The sequence below is a fragment of the Juglans microcarpa x Juglans regia genome, chromosome 8D (assembly GCF_004785595.1).
Source record: "Juglans microcarpa x Juglans regia isolate MS1-56 chromosome 8D, Jm3101_v1.0, whole genome shotgun sequence".
Taxonomy (NCBI): Eukaryota; Viridiplantae; Streptophyta; class Magnoliopsida; order Fagales; family Juglandaceae; genus Juglans; species Juglans microcarpa x Juglans regia.
The window spans coordinates 12188355-12205726 of NC_054608.1; the positions used below are offsets into that span (position 1 = coordinate 12188355).

At 36.8% G+C, this 17372-nt stretch overlaps 1 protein-coding gene across 1 annotated transcript; it reads right to left on the reverse strand.

Annotated features, from left to right (window-relative positions):
- Positions 1–9026: 9026 nt before the first annotated feature.
- Positions 9027–16986, reverse strand: LOC121241892 (cytochrome P450 734A1-like). The gene is made up of 4 exons (XM_041139753.1): positions 16407–16986; positions 15603–15847; positions 14952–15318; positions 9027–9446 (listed from the first exon to the last, which is right to left on the reverse strand). Exons 1-4 carry the CDS (start codon positions 16893–16895, stop codon positions 9027–9029), a joined length of 1521 nt encoding a protein of 506 aa, XP_040995687.1. The 5' UTR covers positions 16896–16986.
- Between the last annotated feature and the right edge of the window lie 386 nt (positions 16987–17372).

A 17372-nucleotide genomic window follows, 5' to 3' on the forward strand; every position in this document is an offset into this window, starting at 1 on the left:
CTTCCTGGAAACATGAAGGGAAAGTGAAAAATGAGGTTAGCCTTTTGCAATCTGAGGTTCCTGATTCTCAAGCCACATAGCCAAAATGGCACTCCACAACGAAATTGAATGAGGTTCCGATTAAGAAGGGGAGGAGCATTTCTAAGGATGTTCAGATTTGTGTTCTTCATGAGGTAACAATTATGTCAACGACAGAGGCTTGGAACCCACAGGGAATTCAAGTTGTTCGTGATTTAATCATGAGAGAAGGGCCCGACCTGTTGTTTTTTGCAGGAGATGAAGCTTACAGTTGGAGGTATGGAAGCTTGTAAATATAATTTGGGTTTTACAAATTGCTTTTCAGTTGATTCTATGGGGTGTAGTGGGGGCTTGGGTTTGTTGTGGAATTCTAACCTGGGTGTTGAGATTAAGTCATTTTCGAGATATCATATAGATGCTCATACTAAAATGAAGAATTTAAGGGAGTGGAGATTTACGGGTTTGTATGGTCACCCGGAGGCCTCGAGTAGATTTCCTACCTATAATCTCATTAGAACACTTAATTCCTTTGAGCAAATTCCTTGGTTGTTAGGGGGAGATTGTAATGAAGTGTTGCATTTACATGAAAAGCAACGTGGGAGACCATGATCTGTAACTCAGATTGGGGCTTTTAGGGATGTGATAACATATTGCAATTTGAGAGATTTGGGTTTTAGAGGACCCAAGTTTACTTGGTGGAATGGGAAGGAAGGTGATGGTAATATCTCTGAGCGTCTTGATAAGTATTTGGGAAAGAATTTGTTGTGTCAATTGTTTCCACAAGTTGTGATTAGACATGGGACTGTTGCATATTCGGATCATATGCCAGTTTTGTTTGAATCCATATGTTATAGGGATATGCAACAAAAAAAGAAATAATTTCGCTTTGAGGCGATGTGGGTGGGAGAGGAGTGGTGTGAGCAAATTATTGAATAAGTTTGGGGCAATAGGGATAGTAGTCCTGGTATGGAAGGGATTCTTAGTCTCATTAAGGGATGTGGGGAAGAATTGACAGTATGGAACAAAGTCTCGTTTGGGCATGTCAGGAAAAAACTTATTAAAGAAGGGAATTAGCTTGAGAAAATGCAGTTTGTTGACTCATGTCATCTAGATCCTGGTGGTCTTAGTCATGCTAGAAGAGAAGTTCAGTTGTGGCTTGAAAGAGAAGGGGTGATGGTGTGACAAAGATCTCGGGTTCAGTGGTTAAAAGAGGGAGACCAGAACACTCAGTTTTTCCATTCTAAGGCATCCTTCAGGAAGAAAAAAAATGTAATAAGGGGTCTTAAGGATGAGAGGGGAATATGGCATGAGGGTATACAACATGATGAGCTGGTTGTTGATTTTTTATAGAATCTTTTTCTACTTCTGTACAGGGTGATTAGGAGGCTATTTTGTACTTTGTTGATTGAAGGGTAACTGATGAAATGAATATTGAGCTCACCAAGTCCATTGTAGCAGATGAAGTAAAGTTAGCTTTGAATCAAGTGCATCCTACAAATGCACCTGGGCCTGATGGCATATCTGCTTTGTTTTTCCAATCATACTGGCACATCGTGGGAGATTCCATTACAAATGTAGTGTTGCATTCTCTTAATACATGTAAGCTGCCCTCTTAACTCAATCATACACTTTTGATTCCTAAGAAGAAAACTTGTTAGCTTATTTCTGATTATCAACCAATAAGCATGTGTAATGTGGTTTATAAGCTTGTTTATATGGTCATTGTCAATAGAATGAAGGGTTTTTTACCTGATATCATATCTGACTCTCAGTGTGCTTTTGTGGGGGGAAGACTGATTAGTGACAATGTATTAACATCTTATGAATTAGTGAATTATCTGATAAATAAAGGGCATGGAAATAAAGGGTATATGTCTCTTAAATTAGACATGAGTAAGTCGTACGATAGAGTTGAATGGGGTTTCTTGGAGAGAATTATGCTCAAATTGAGGTTTGTAGCCAGATTTGTTAATCTAATTATGGAATGTATTAAAACTGTCACTTTTTCAGTTTTAATTAATGGGAATGCTCATGGTCCCATTTTGCCTACAAGGGGCATTAGGCAAGGGGATCCACTTTAATAGCCTTACTGAGGGATGCTGAGGTAAAGAGGAATTTGATGGGAGTGAAAATTTGTAGAGGGGCTCCAATGGTAACACACCTCATTTTTGCTGATGATAACATACTTTCTAGCTAGCTGATGTTGATACAACCAGATTTATTCAAGGTTTGTTAGATAAATATGAAATGGCTTCTGGGCAAAAGGTGAACAAAGGGAAAACAACCATTTTTCAAAAAATGTTAATGCTATTAAACAAAGAGAGCTGTTGCAATTATTGGGCGTCAATACTTTTTAAAAATATGACAAATATTTAGGGTTGCCAAATTTTGTTGGGAGATCTAAGGCTCGAGCTTTTGAAGATATTAAGACAAGGTGTGGACAAATTTACAGAGTTGGAAAGAAAAACTGCTTTCTCAAGGAGTAGAGAGAATCTTATAAAAGCAGTGGCCTTATCTATTCCCACTTACTCAATGAGTTGTTTTAAATTACTTTTGATTTGTGCCAAGAACTTGAAATGATGATGGCGAGGTTTTGGTAGGGGCAAAGGAGTAATGAGAGAAAAATTCATTGACTAAGTTGGAAGAAATTATGTATGTCAAAATGTAGAGGTGGCATGGGGTTTCGGGATTTACACATGTTTTATATGTCATTATTGGCTAAGCAAGGGTGGAGGTTGTTACAAAATGAGAATTCACTAATGCAAAGAATTTTTAAGGCCAAATATTACCCTAACTGTACTTTTTTCCAAGCTTCTTTAGGCCTTAATACTTCCTATGCTTCGAGGGGCATTTTTGAAGCAAGGGGATGCCTCTTGGAAGGCTGTAGGTGGCAAGTGGGAAATGGTGAAACAATGAAGATTTGGAAGGATCCTTGGTTACCTGGTCTTAGACTCTTACAACCTATTGCGGATAGCATAAATGGGGCAATTGCTGATCAAGAACATACATTGGACAATTTAATAGATGCTACTACTAAAACATGGAATGCACAGTTGGTTAGAGCTCTCTTTAATCCAAGTACAGCTGATGAGACCCTTAAGATTCAATTGTTACCAACTCAGAGTTTGGATAGGTGGATTTGGGATAAGGAAGCAAATGGCAAGTTCTCTGTCAAGAGTGCTTATAAGCTGATTTAGAATTTAATGGCCATCTGTGATAGGGAAACATATTTGCAGATGTAAGATAGAGCTCTTTGGAGGAGAATCTGGCACTTGAAAGTTCCTAAAAAGATTAGAACTTTTGCTTGGAAGACTTGCAAGGATATATTGCAAACTCTCACTAATCTTAGGAGGAAAAAAGATTAAGGTGGAGACTCAATGTGGTTTTTGCCATGTTCATGAGGAAGATATTAGCCATGTTATGCTTACTTGTTCTACTAATTATACTCTGTGGCAGAAATACCTCCCAATGTTACAAAATTTTCAATCCTCATTGAGTTTTATTGAAACTGTGAGAATGGTTATGATGCAAGGCAGTTAAGCTGAGTTAACTATATTTTTTATTCTGTGTTGGAGCTTATGGTATAGGCGAAATCAGTTGCAGATGGAAAAAATTTTGATACAACCTGTTCAAGCAATTGAACATACTTTATCACTCGCAAAGCTTTCAATGATGTGCGAGCAACAACAGTAAGGGATTTGCGTAAGTTTTGTAAGTGGAAAGCTCCCTCAGATGGTTTTCTCAAAGTAAATGTAGATGATGCAGTTTTTGTTGATCTGAGGAAAGCTAGAGTTAGGATTGTCCTACGAGATACAATTGGACGAATTGTGACGGCTGCAAGCAAGAATGAGTTAGAAATGGATGAGGCAACCACAATTGAATCCATTGCTGTGTTGAGAGGGCTACAACTATGCCTCCCACTTGGTATTCCAAAATTAATCATTGAAAGTGATTGTCTTAATGTGATTCAGGAGCTGCAATCCATAGAAGATTTGTATGCAAGTGCTGGTAATTTGATCAATGAAGCCAATAATCTGATGAGGCATTTCCAAGAAGTCTGAGTTCAACATGTTAACAGGCTGGGAATGGGGTAGCTCACTCTTTAGCTAGACATGCTTGGAACGTTGTTGATATCAATGTATGGTGGGAGCAAATCCCTTCTTTTGTTAATCATGCATTATGGTTTGATACCAATTCATGTATTGTTGCTACTTTCAATTGAATGAAGTTCTGTTTATCAAAAAATAAATGAAAATTACTAATGTGGCTTCGTTAGAAACGTGAAGATCCTCAAAATTTCTCCCTCATTCATGTCTATGCTACTACTCACACTGATTAGCATAGTGAGTGGGTTGCTCATATCGCTAAAGATAATTATGTGAGTGAGATTATTTTTTGTGAAAAAATTATTCAACAAGTGAATTCATATTATATTTGATTCCTCATTTCTTTTAATATGTTACTTATTGTGTGTTTTCGTTGTAATTGCAGGAAAAAATGATTGAGATCCAATTAGCCTCTAACAGATCCTCTCCTAGTGACATAGATATATTTGTGCAAGTGCTTGAGACTAAGTTTGGTTTGGTAAGAGGTTTGTGACGTTCTTTCAAGCATGTCAGTTCATCCTCCACGACCTTGACTTTGGAAGTTAATAATCTTACTAAAGATTTAGATGAAACACGCCAAGAAATTGAGGAGATGAAGTCGAGACAGTAAGAGTTGAGTCTCTCTTATTCTGACGGTCTAATTTAGAGACACGTTTGCAGGATCAACAAAGAGACCAGGTGGAGAGAATACGCATTGAAGTCCAAGGGCAAATACAGAGGGAGATGATGGTCTAAATGGAACGTATTATATCACTTCAGTAGGATCGTGGTGGGCAAGGAAAGAAAAAGAAATGAATATATCATTATCAATATTGGAATATTTTATTGTCTATTTTTGTAACTCTATAAAACATTATTAGTTGTTATATTTATAGTGTAATATGAAACAATTTGTAACGCCCCAAACCGGGGTGACTTGAAGAATTACTACTTGTCACTTATAAACATATTTCCCAACACAACTAAAATAAATCTCAAAAAAAAAAAACTTTATTAGAAAAACTCAATCCCATGCCTTCTAAACAAACACCCTGAAAACTCCACAAAGTCATTGCCGCAACAGGACAAAAATAAACTAAGGAGTCCAAATCTCCCGGTAGTCATAACAAACCAAACTAATAACTTAACAAGTCTTACTAAACCCAAGATAAAATTAAATCTAAGAGACATTAAATCTGAAGGACATCAGAATTCATTCTTTCAACATCCCCTCCTCAGCTTAATCATGCTCACCAAACAAATCCTGGTCCTCTGTTGGACTATCCACATCATCTGAAAATATTATGAAGAAATGGGGTGAGTTATCAACAACTCAATAAGCAGGAGACATATGCTAGTGTGCAAACATGAGCATTTACAAAGTTCAATATGCAGAACAAAATATTTTATAGAGTTATCATGTAGAACAAAACATGTTTTCTAAAAGTAATAGAGCGATGGCTTTAAGACAAGTAAAACCCGTAATACTTTGGCATAACATAAACTGACTATCATCATCACATCAAAACAGAGCATCACACAGAGCAGAGACCATATTTCACCCTCGCGGTAGGGTTGTGCTAACCCCGGTGGCCAAACCAGGCAAAGACAGAGGTGAAATCTTTCCTTTATTCTTCTTAGAGCCCCGAGTGTGCACACAAGAAAGACCACAATGAAACCACTTTGTTTCCAAAGTGGGTGCACTTAGAGACAGAGAAGTTGGTACCAACCCAAACAGAGCAGAGCATAACAGAGCAAAGTAGAGCAAAGCAGAGACAGAGTCAGAGTCAGATACAAAAACCAGTACACCATGCCAAAGGTTTTCAGATGTTATATCAAAATAATACAGAATACCAAAACAGAATCAGCCAGTTTACACACACTGAAAACAAAAGCCAGAACATCTTTCTAAATAAATGCACAATTTTTCAGATTCTCAATATCGCTCCTTTTTTAGATTTCAGAAATCACATGACAGAATTTAGCTCATATCTACACAATACATGTCAGAACATATTTTTCCTTTTTCACACAGATTTCATGAATAATGCAAATAAGCGACCGAGGTTGATCTTTGTTTTCTCAAGTTCCCATTACATCACAAATATGCAAGTTTTCATAAAGTCAACATCAGTCTTATTAATTTGTATAAAACCTAGCATAGGAACTCCGCTTACCTGACTCCTGCAGCGTATTATCTATGTCTTGAATTCGATCTCTAAAAATCTCGTCACCTATTGATAGAAAAAAATATATCCACTGAGTATTAAATGACAATTGACATAACTTCCATCTAATAATTAAAACCCATAATATAGCAAGAACAACTCACTAATACAACCATATAGTAATCTAGACAGCCCGCACTTCAACCCAAAATACCATATACCAATTTTTTATATTATCCTAAACACCCACCAAAGTCAACGTCAAACACAAATAATAAAAATATCAATCCCACTTCAACGGCCCCTAACTCCAAGCAATCACCAACAACTCAACCAAAACAACAATAATGTAATTCCAAATAGTTTAACCTCCACTTCAACGGTCGTATAAAAACCCAAATAGTACAAAAATAACCACTACTCAATCCCAAGTATTATTTGGTTTACTGCTCGACCAACCTAAAATAATCCACAATTCCAAGACCATTGCAACACAAAGTGTTTGCTTACTCACAAAAATGCCCTAGAACTCACGAACTACATATTTCAAATATTTCATTGAAGTGAAAAACAAAAAAAAGAAACTAACTTGAAGTGAAAGTGTGTGTGCATGCGTAAGAGACCGAGAACGAGAATGGCTTACCAGTGAAAGTTAAATTCTCCCATAATGGCTTCACTGGTTACACGAAAAACCAAAACTGAAGACCCACGAAAACGCAATATCCAAAAACCACAAGGCAACAACCAAAACTGCAAGTGATGAGAAAGAGAGGCTCGGCTGAGAGGGTTGTAGTTCAGGGTCTTAATTGTAGAATAAAAGAGAGGAAGAAAGAGATACCTGTAGGCAGAAAAATAATCACCAAGTGGAAGAGGAAGAGCCGCGCTTGAAGAGAGAAAAACCAACTGCAGAAAATAGAGGTACGCGAGAGGGAGAAACATAGAATCTGTAGAAAATGGAAGGGGCTGCGAGAGAGAAACTGATTAAGAGGGGAAAAACCGAAAGGGAAAAATGTGTAGGAAAATTAGGGCATGACTTTCGGACTCACAAACAGACCCAACGAAGAGAAGAGAGGAACTCGGGAAGTGGAGTGGGTTACGGGAAAGAGAGGGACACGGGGGAAAACCAGAAGAAAAAGAAACCGAAAGAGAAAGAAGGGGAGAAAGAATCGGGGGGAAAAGAAAAGCTGAAGAAGAAGATACTTACCCCCAAAATGGCGCCGTTCGCACTCCTCCAAAGAAATGGGCTGGGCCATCGAGCACGATTCAGGCCTCACAAATAAAAAGAAAAAAAAATTGGGCCTTACACAATTTGTATGCTTTTTAATTTTATGAAATTACTATTTCTGATCAGAACATTCGCATGTAAAGAAAAAAAACGTTCGAACATAATACCATTGAATTCCAACAAAACGTTCGAACGTAAGTCACTACATTCGTACGTTTCCACGCACAAACGATCTAAGCGTTTGAATGATTAGAATAGATATGTGCCAACGACAACCCAACATTCGAACGTTAAAGATTGTACATTCGAACGCTTCTCCATTAACATCCGAATGTTACATTCAAACATCTCCGAAAAAATGTTCGAACGTAAATATTAATCATGCGAAGCAAAAACAAAAAATGTCTAATTTTTTATGTTCGAATGTTAATCGGTTGGGTTAACGTTTGAACGTCAATTTTTTCGTGCGAACGTTACTATCTTTGAAAATTTCAACTATCACAAAAAAAAATGACATTCGAACGTTACATCTCACGGAAGACTTCCAACCATCACAAAAAAAAAAAAAAAAAACTTTTTGTGACGATTGAGCAGGAAACCTTCACAAAATACTTTTTGTGATGCCTTTTAGGTGACGGTCTCAAATCATCAAAAAAAAGAATTTATGATGGTTTGCTTATTTTTGTGATGGTTTCGTCCGTCACAAAAACCGAAATATGTTGTAGTGATAAGAACATAAATGAGTAGCAACACGTATGCATAATTTTAAGCACAATATTATATGTATTGAGTGGCATTTCCATTATATTAGTACCTTCTTTTTTAATTTGAATTCCAAATTTAGAATTTTCAAATTCTCACCATTGTCAGTAGCACAGCAATACATAAGGTTATATAAGTAAAATTATAAATATAGAAAGCATTTTTCAAATTAAGTTGTATTAGGTTGTGAAAGTGAGCAAAGATTCTGTTTTATTGGCTTGAAAGTTTGTATTGACTAGTGTTTTTTTAAACAAAAATTATTAAAACAAAATTATTGAAAGATGATCTACAGCCATCATGAGGTGGCTGATAGCCACCCCCATGGTTGGCAGTCGAATCAGGACAGCCTCATGATGGCAACCACCACGGGGTGAGTATTAAGGTATTTTTTTATCAAAAATATTTCATACATCGTCCATAAAAACTCAAAAAAATATATTTTTTTTCAGTTCTTACGGATGATGTATGAAATATTTAATCTTAATAATTCTCAATAACTCCCACCACTTTTATAGGACTTTAAAAACGTTATCTACAAATATTTTCACACTACTATTTACAAATATTCATTTATTTTCAACACATAACATCTAACCTCGTGATAAAGCAACAAATAGTATTTGAGGAAATAGAAAACAAACACGTACACACAAACATTTCCAAATTGAGCACTGAACATACTTGTGGCATGCGCGCAAAGTGCTACAACCTTTAGGCAATTATCTTCCAAAACGGGAGTTGTACTACTCTAGGTTGAGGTTGCAAGTATTAGGCACTAATCCTCTTAAACAGGAGTTGTGCACCATATTGAGGTTGCAGGGTTATCAACATCATCGGCGCATGAACATAAGTTGGTGACATGGTAAAAGAATATTGTCGAACAATCATAGCAAGTGCCACCTTTGTCTCAACCAGAGCTAGATTCTGACCTGCACAGATTCTGGGTCCTAACCCAAATGGAAAATATGGGGCTAAATGCTTTCGAGACTCTGAAAAATTCAATGGATTGAATTTATGTGCATCCTTTCCCCATATCTCAGTATCATGATGGACAACTGTCATGAGCAAACAGAGTTGTGTTCCTGTTGGAATGTCGAGTTTCCCTAGCTTAACTCGTTTGGTTGTTTGCCGGAACACAAATGCGGCCACAGGGTAGAGGCGAAGTGCTTCATTCAGTATCATACCCACCTATTGAGAAAACAACAAGACATTCACATTATTTCACGGTTGAGCATAGTTTGCCATCCATTTTATTAAGATTGATATCAAGAAAGTGCCAAAAAGATGCAGAGCATCGAATTCTTTTCTGTATTAAGACTTCTGTTTATACATCAAAGCAGAAATGCTTTATATACCGTGTATAATAGGCGGGAAAGAAATATTTTAAATACCTAAGCAACAAAACTAACCTATCTGTTACGAAAAATGTAACTAAAACTTAACTTACTAAAAAGAGAAATAATAGAGACGTAACAGAACTAATGGAAACAATACTATCTCTAATACCCCCCCTTCAAGATGGAGCATGTATGTTGATAAGGCCCAGCTTGGATACAAGATCAGAAAACAAAGGAAATCCTAATGGTTTAGTAAAACAATCTGCCAATTGATGATGAGAGGAAACATGAAAAAGCTTCACAACTTCTGCTTGAACCTTGTCACGAACAAAATGGCAGTCTATTTCTATGTGCTTTGTTCTTTCATGAAACATAGGATTAGTTGCAATATGAATGGCAGCCTTGTTGTCACAATAGAGAGCAACAGCGTGAGAGTGAGGAACTTGTAAATCATGGAGCAAAGAAAGTAACCACACAAGCTCACAAACTGTGTTAGCCATGGCTTGATATTCAGATTCAGCTGAGGATCTGCAAACTGTGCATTGCTTCTTGGATTTCCATGAAATGAGAGATGTGCCAAGAAAAATACAAAAGCCTGTTATAGATCTTCGAGTGTCCTGACAGCCAGCCCAATCTGAGTCAGCAAAAGCAGTCAAGTGAAGATTGGAACTAGTAGGAAAAAATAAACCTTTGCCAGGAGAGTCTTTAATGTATTGTAAAATTCTCTGAGCAGCATGAAGATGAGGCAGTCGAGGAGAGTCCATGAATTGACTTAAGGTGTGGACTGCAAAAGTGATATCTAGCCGTGTGATAGTAAGGTAAAGAAGTCTGCCCACTAATCTCCTATAGGCCTTAGGATCTTCCAAAATAGCACCATCAACTCGAGATAGCTTGAGGTGTTGTTCCATGGGAGTTTTAACAGGTTTAGAGCCCATGAATCCAGTATCTGATAAAATCTCTAAGGCATATTTCCTTTGAGACAAAGAGATACCAGAACTATTCCTTGCAACTTCCAAACCCAAAAAATATTTCAAAGACCCAAGATCCTTAAGCTTGAATTTCTGATCAAGGAATGTTTTGAAAATATTGACAGCTTCTATATCATTGCTAGCAATGAGGATGTCATCCACGTATACTAGTAAAGCAATAAAACTGGTGCCTTGCAATCGTGTAAAAAGAGAGTAATCTATTTTGGATTGTTTAAAACCAAGATCAAGAATGGTAGAAGAAAACTTAGCAAACCATTGTCTTGAAGCTTGTTTTAAACCATACAATGATTTGTTCAACCTACAAACTCTTGTATCACTTTTGTCACCAAAACCAGGAGGCAAGGACATGTAAACTTCTTCCAACAAATCTCCATGAAGGAAGGCATTGTTGACATCCAATTGGATTAAATGCCAACCTTTTGCAGCTGCTATGGCAAGAAGACACTTGACAGTAACCATTTTGGCAACTGGACAAAAAGTATCAAAGTAGTCTACTCCTTCTTGTTGTGTAAAACCCTTAGCAACTAATCTTGCTTTATACCTCTCGAGTGTCCCATCAGATTTCAGTTTTACTCTATAAACCCATTTGCATCCAATTGGACTCTTTCCATGGGGAAGATTAGTTAATGTCCAAGTGTTATTGTTTTCTAAGGCTTAAATTTCTTCAGCCATAGCAATTCTCCAATGAGGAATTTTGACAGCTTGATGATAAAACTTGGGTTCAACAAAGGTTGAAAGAGCTAAGGTGAAGGCTTTGTCTTTAGATGATAAATGAGAATAACCAATAAAATGAGAAAGTGGATATTGCTTACCTGATAAAGAACCAGAATTCCCAATTGAAGATGAAGAAGAGCAAGCCTGTGAGGATGCCAAATGGCAATGAAAATCTTGCAAATAACCAGGTGGTTTATGTACTCGAGAAGATCTTCTAGGAAGAGAATGATCTTGTGAAGGTGTGGATTGATTAGGAACAGGTTCTGTATGAGTGGATTCTGAATTGACAGGTTCTGTAGAATCAGATAGAGATGAACTCACTGGAATGGATGGAAAAGAAACATGTTGATCAAGAATAGGTGTAGGAAAGACAGGAGAGGATTGTGGTAAAGCATTGAGATTTTGATTTAATGACTTAAAGGGAAAGATGTGTTCATGAAAAACAACATCTCGAGATACAAAAACAGTATGACTATTAAGGTCATAGAGTTTGTATCCTTTAATAGCAAGAGGATAGCCAATGAAAATGCATCTTCTAGCTCGAGGAGCAAATTTAGATCGATTATGAGCTAGTGTAGAGGCATAACAAAGAGAGCTAAACACTTTGAGGTGAGAATGTGAGGGTGGTTTTTTGAAAAGTAATTCATATGGTGTTTTGTTTGCTAGCAAGGGAGAAGGAATCCTGTTAATGAGATACACTGCTGTAAGAATGCAGTCAGACCAGAAAAACAAAGGGATATTGGACTGAAAAAGAAGAGCACGAGCAACATTGAGAATATGTTGGTGCTTCCTCTCAACTACTGAATTTTGTTGAGGGGTGGCCACACAAGATAATTGGTGAACTATGCCTTTAGAAGAAAAAAAATGAGGCATAGCAAATTCAGTGCCATTGTCTGTCCTTATAGTTTTGATGGAATAATCAAATTGATTGGCAACCATATTAATGAAATTCTGCAATAGCACTCGAGTTTCAGATTTTGACTTCATCAAATAAACCCAAGTACTTCTAGAAAAGTCATCTACAATGGTTAAGAAATACTTAAAACCATCCAATGACTGAGACTGAAATGGGCCCCATATATCACAGTGAATAAGATGAAAAGGACATGAAGAAATGTGTTCACTGTGAGAAGGAAATGGCAATCTCTTGTGTTTAGCAAGTGGGCAAATTGAACATGGAATGTCATTATTTATGGAAGCAGTAGGTACAATAGAAGACAACAACTTTATTCGAGAAAAGGATGGATGACCCAACCTTTTATGCCAAATATCAAACTCAGAATGATTAGATTGTGAAACATAAGCAGAATTGAAATTTGAATTACAAGGAAGAGTAACACGATCATCTTATTTTTGCAGTATGTATAATCCTCCTTTGGCTTTACCCTTCCCAATCATTTTCCAATGGGTGAGGTCCTGTATATAGCAAGCATTACCAGAAAAAATTAAGCAACAGGATGTTGATTTGGTTAGTTGGCTAACAGAAAGAAGATTGAATTGAAAAGAAGGTACACACAGAACATTATGCAAAATGAGCTGCGGAGATAGATGAATGGATCCAATATGTGTAACTGGTGCAGAAATGCCATTGGGCATTTTGACAAACGAGTTATGTGTGGAATGAAAAGAAGTGAAAAGTGAAGTGGAATGGACCATATGATACGTGGCACCGGTGTCTATGATCCAATCATCTGAAGTGATGTGCATAGGAAATGCTATTTTAATGGAAAAAACAGAAGAAAATTTACCCGAAAGATGATCGACTGAAGAAATCACATTGGCTGTCTGAGACACATGTGATTCAGAATTGAGAAGAGCTATAAGCTGTTGGCATTGCTGTGGTGTGAGTGGAAATGAAGAGGTAGAATCACCAACAACTTGATGAGCTGAAGATGATGGAGTGGAATATTTTCCTTTGGAGCGATATCCAGGAGGATATCCGTGTAACCTGAAGCATTTTTCAATGGTATGCCCAGGAACAGAGCAATGGGAGCAAATAGGTCTATCTTTGCGAGTGGAGGGTTTAATCTGATGAGCCTGTTTTGCTGTTGATGAGAGTGCAGCAGATGGAATGTGAGACATAAGAGGTGATCCAATGTCTCTCTGGCGCTCTTCTTGAAGAACAAGAGAGAAAACCTTGTTCATAGGAGGAAGTGAATCAATCAAAAGGATTTGACCACGCACTTGAGAGAATGAGTCATTCAGCCCCATCAAGAAACGCATAACAGAGTCTTGTTGATGCATGGCCATCAATGTACGCAGACCTCCACATGAACATACAGGTAAGGGTCTATAGTTCATCAATTCATCCCATAAACCTTTCATTTGAGTGAAATATGCACTAACAGAGAGATCATTCTGCATAAGAGAAGCAATAAACTTCTGCAGTTGAAAGATCCGAGGACCATTTCCTTGAGAGAAACGTTCTTGAAGATCAGACCAAACTTCCTTGGCAGATTCGACATATATGACACTAGCAGCAATCTCTTTAGAAAGAGAATTAAGAAGCCAAGATAAGATCATGTTATTGCATCTGGTCTAGCTATGAAAAAGAGAAGAAGTACCTACTGGTTTGGCAATAGAGCCATCAACGAAACCAACTTTGTTCTTGGCAGTGAGGGCCATTAGCATGGATCTACGCCAAGTATGGTAATTGTCACCAATGAGAACTTGAGTAACAAGAATGGATCCTGGACTATCTCCATGGTGAAGATAGTAAGGACTGGAGGAATCAGAAGAAGGATCAGAGGGAGAAGATGATACTGAAGAAGAATCAGTCATTGCGCGGGAATGTGTTTTTCAAACTGATACCATATTAAGATTGATATCAAGAAAGTGCCAAAAAGATGCAGAGCATCGAATTCTTTTCTGTATTAAGACTTCTGTTTATACATCAAAGCAGAAATGCTTTATATACCGTGTATAATAGGCGGGAAAGAAATATTTTAAATACCTAAGCAACAAAACTAACCTATCTGTTACTAAAAATGTAACTAAAATGTAACTTACTAAAAAGAGAAATAATAGAGACGTAACAGAACTAATGGAAACAATACTATCTCTAATACATTTAATGCTAAATTATAACTACTAGTTCTCGGTCATTGTTGGCAGCAGCTTAGTCATATTTTGGTGCATGTGGTGGTTAATGCATAATCATGAATAAATAAGGATCTAGGAAAATTATCGTATATGCTAAGTCTTTCTAATTATCCATTCAAACATTTTCTTTCATTTACATAGAGATCAACACAGTATGTGAATCCCAATATATATATATATATATAGTTAATGTTGTAGTACTGTAAAAGTACTATATGGTCGACACCTTGTGTCATTCTATCTTCTAATTGCAGAAATTCTTTTAGACGAATTTATTGGGTCCCAATCGAATTACAATGTCTCTGCTTGCATGTAATTGGTAGACTGGTAGAAAGCAATAACTATGACGTTCTATCCAATGCAAGAGCTAGCAAAAACTATATATATCCTTTATGCATAGTAATATAAAATGAATAAATTCTAATTGAAGATGCAAAAATATAGAGTGTTATCGATATGTTCGTCAACTTTAAAATGCTTAACAATGAAATGAAAGCTTGTCGATGCTACAACAATGGGCAGGAAATTAAGTGAGGAATATTTGAACTCACTGTCTTAAGGTCGTTTAAATTCTCAGCTGTGGGACGTAGATTATCACCAAAAACCTTGAAGACTTCCTCCCGTGCCTTACTTTGCCATTCTTGATGTGACGCTAGAAGGACGAGTGCCCAAGTCAAAAGATTAGCACTTGTTTCCTTTCCTGCAACGTAGAAATTCTTACATTCATCTATGACTTCTGACACCTCTAGTTTCTCTTCTTCACCATTGTGATTTTTGTGAGAAGATAGCAAAAGACCAAGTAAATTTCCTGAACTTTCTTTCCCCTTTCTATTATTGCTCTCTATCAACATCTGAATAGATTTTCGTGATTCCTTCTCAAGTCTCCACCTCTCTCTGTTATTTGTAGTGGGCAAAAACCTACAAATGTATGTATATATATATCATTCACTCAAAAAATAATACTGTCCTTTATTTGGATTTTCATCATCAATCAATTAGTGTAATTTAAAATAACAAAATCCAGAATAAAGAGTCTTTTTTGTTAATTGAAGGCAAATAGTCCACATGAAATAATATAGAACAAAACTCATTTGCCAAAATCACTAGACTTACATGGAGAGACCATCATTCTCATCTAATGATTAATGGTGAAGTATTAAGCCTATCATGATGAGAATCTTGAATATGTAGTACTTCATCACCTGAAACCAGGAAGGTAGACGTTTCTATAAGTTTGGGTGATAAGGCGTAGTTGCTGCTCTTGTAACATGAAGATCCTCTTCCCCTCCTCAAAGCTACTTCCAAATGCAGTTCTAGATATTATGTCCGCTGAAAGGTTATGAAGTTCTCTGTGCACTTCCATCTCGAATTCGTCTCTTCCTCCTCTCTCTTCTTCCCACTTTTGGAGCATCTGTCTAGCGCTAGCCACAATCTCTGGCACCCAACCCTGCAACATTACCATTTTGGCATCATTGCGTACAAAATTAAACTAACAAAATTTGAGTTGTACTTAAAAAAATTACTTTTGTTATAAAGTATATATGACGTATCACATGAAATCACGTCAATTTATGGATTAATTTTTATAGAATCTATTTGTAGCTATATCACTTCTTTCTTATATATAATAACTAGGATTAGATTGAATGACTTGGCTCGTTTGGATAGTGAGATGAGATGAGATGAAATGAGATCGATGATTTTAGATGAGTTGAATAAAATATAGTTATAATATTAATTTTTAATATTATTATTGTTATGAGATTTGAAATAGTTGAATTGTTTATTATATGTTGTGTGAGAATTTGAAAAAATTGTAATGATGAAATGAGATGAGTTAAGATAGTTTTTCTATCCTAGCCTTACGCTTCTAAAGTTTTTGTTGAAACTCTTAACATTAAATGAATATACAAAGCATAAATTACCTTAACTTTCTACAGTTTTAGTTGAAAAAAAAGATGAAATGAAAACGAATACGAAGAGTAGTATTGGTATTGAAAACTAACCTTAACTTTCTCCATCTTAAAAGCTTGGTTTGCGATTCTTCTGTGAAGGCTCCATCTCTCACCCTTCAATGCAAATATTCCTTGTCCAAAGAACATCTTAACCGGAGGGTTATGCTCCATCCTCTCAAATGATCCACCGGTGTTCATGAGGACCTCCTTGATCATGTCAGGATCGGCGATAGCCAGCCTGGGCTTAGACCCGAACCAATACAGAAACGTCCTCCCATACACAGCCGACCACTCAGAATGGTATGGAGTCAGCCGGTGAAGGATGTCATGGTCGTCCCAAGACATGGGCTTCAACAGAGCTTCGGCATACATGCGGCGAATCTCCGGCGTGTTTCCAACAACAGGACGGTAGGGAGGACCTCGTATGCCTTGCCTGCGGAAATGGTCTTGGATTCTCCACGGCAACCATAAAACTGAGTGCAGGAGTTTCAAGAGGAGGAAGAAGATCGTCATCACGATCAGGAGCAGAAGCAGGTTCATTTTTTTGGGAGCTTGATTAGAGAGAGAGAGAGAGACGAGTGTTTTTCTTGATCAAGACTGGTAGTGCTGAAACAGATCGGTGATGATAAGATTAAACAAACAGCCGATCGTACTGATTATTAATAATGCAGGCCGGAGTATGGTGAAAGAAAGTGACACAAAACCATTGAATATGGGGTGCTTGACCATCCAATAATGGACAATTAACGGCCGGCTTTTTTATTCATTAGGTATTGTATGTAAAATGAATTACGAAGACATAAAGACAAGAAAGCCATACAAAGGGGCTTGTTTGGATAGTGAAACGAGAATAGAAAAATGAGATAGTTTTAGATGAGTTACAAAAAATATTATTCGAATATTATTATTGTTTTAGATTTTGAAAAAGTTGAATTGTTTATTATATTTATTATGAAAATTTGAAAAAGTTGTAATGATAAAATGAGATGAGATGAGATGAGATGAAGTAAGATGGTT

Excerpts from the sequence above, each read along its gene's own strand:
- LOC121241892 (XM_041139753.1), bottom strand. The coding sequence starts at position 16,895 with ATGAACCTGCTTCTGCTCCTGATCGTGATGACGATCTTCTTCCTCCTC. Across the intron at positions 15,319-15,602 it reads GTCTACCTTCCTGGTTTCAG|GTTTTTGCCCACTACAAATA; the intron begins GTGATGAAGTAC and ends ATACATTTGTAG. Across the intron at positions 9,447-14,951 it reads ATTTAAACGACCTTAAGACA|GTGGGTATGATACTGAATGA; the intron begins GTGAGTTCAAAT and ends TTTTCTCAATAG.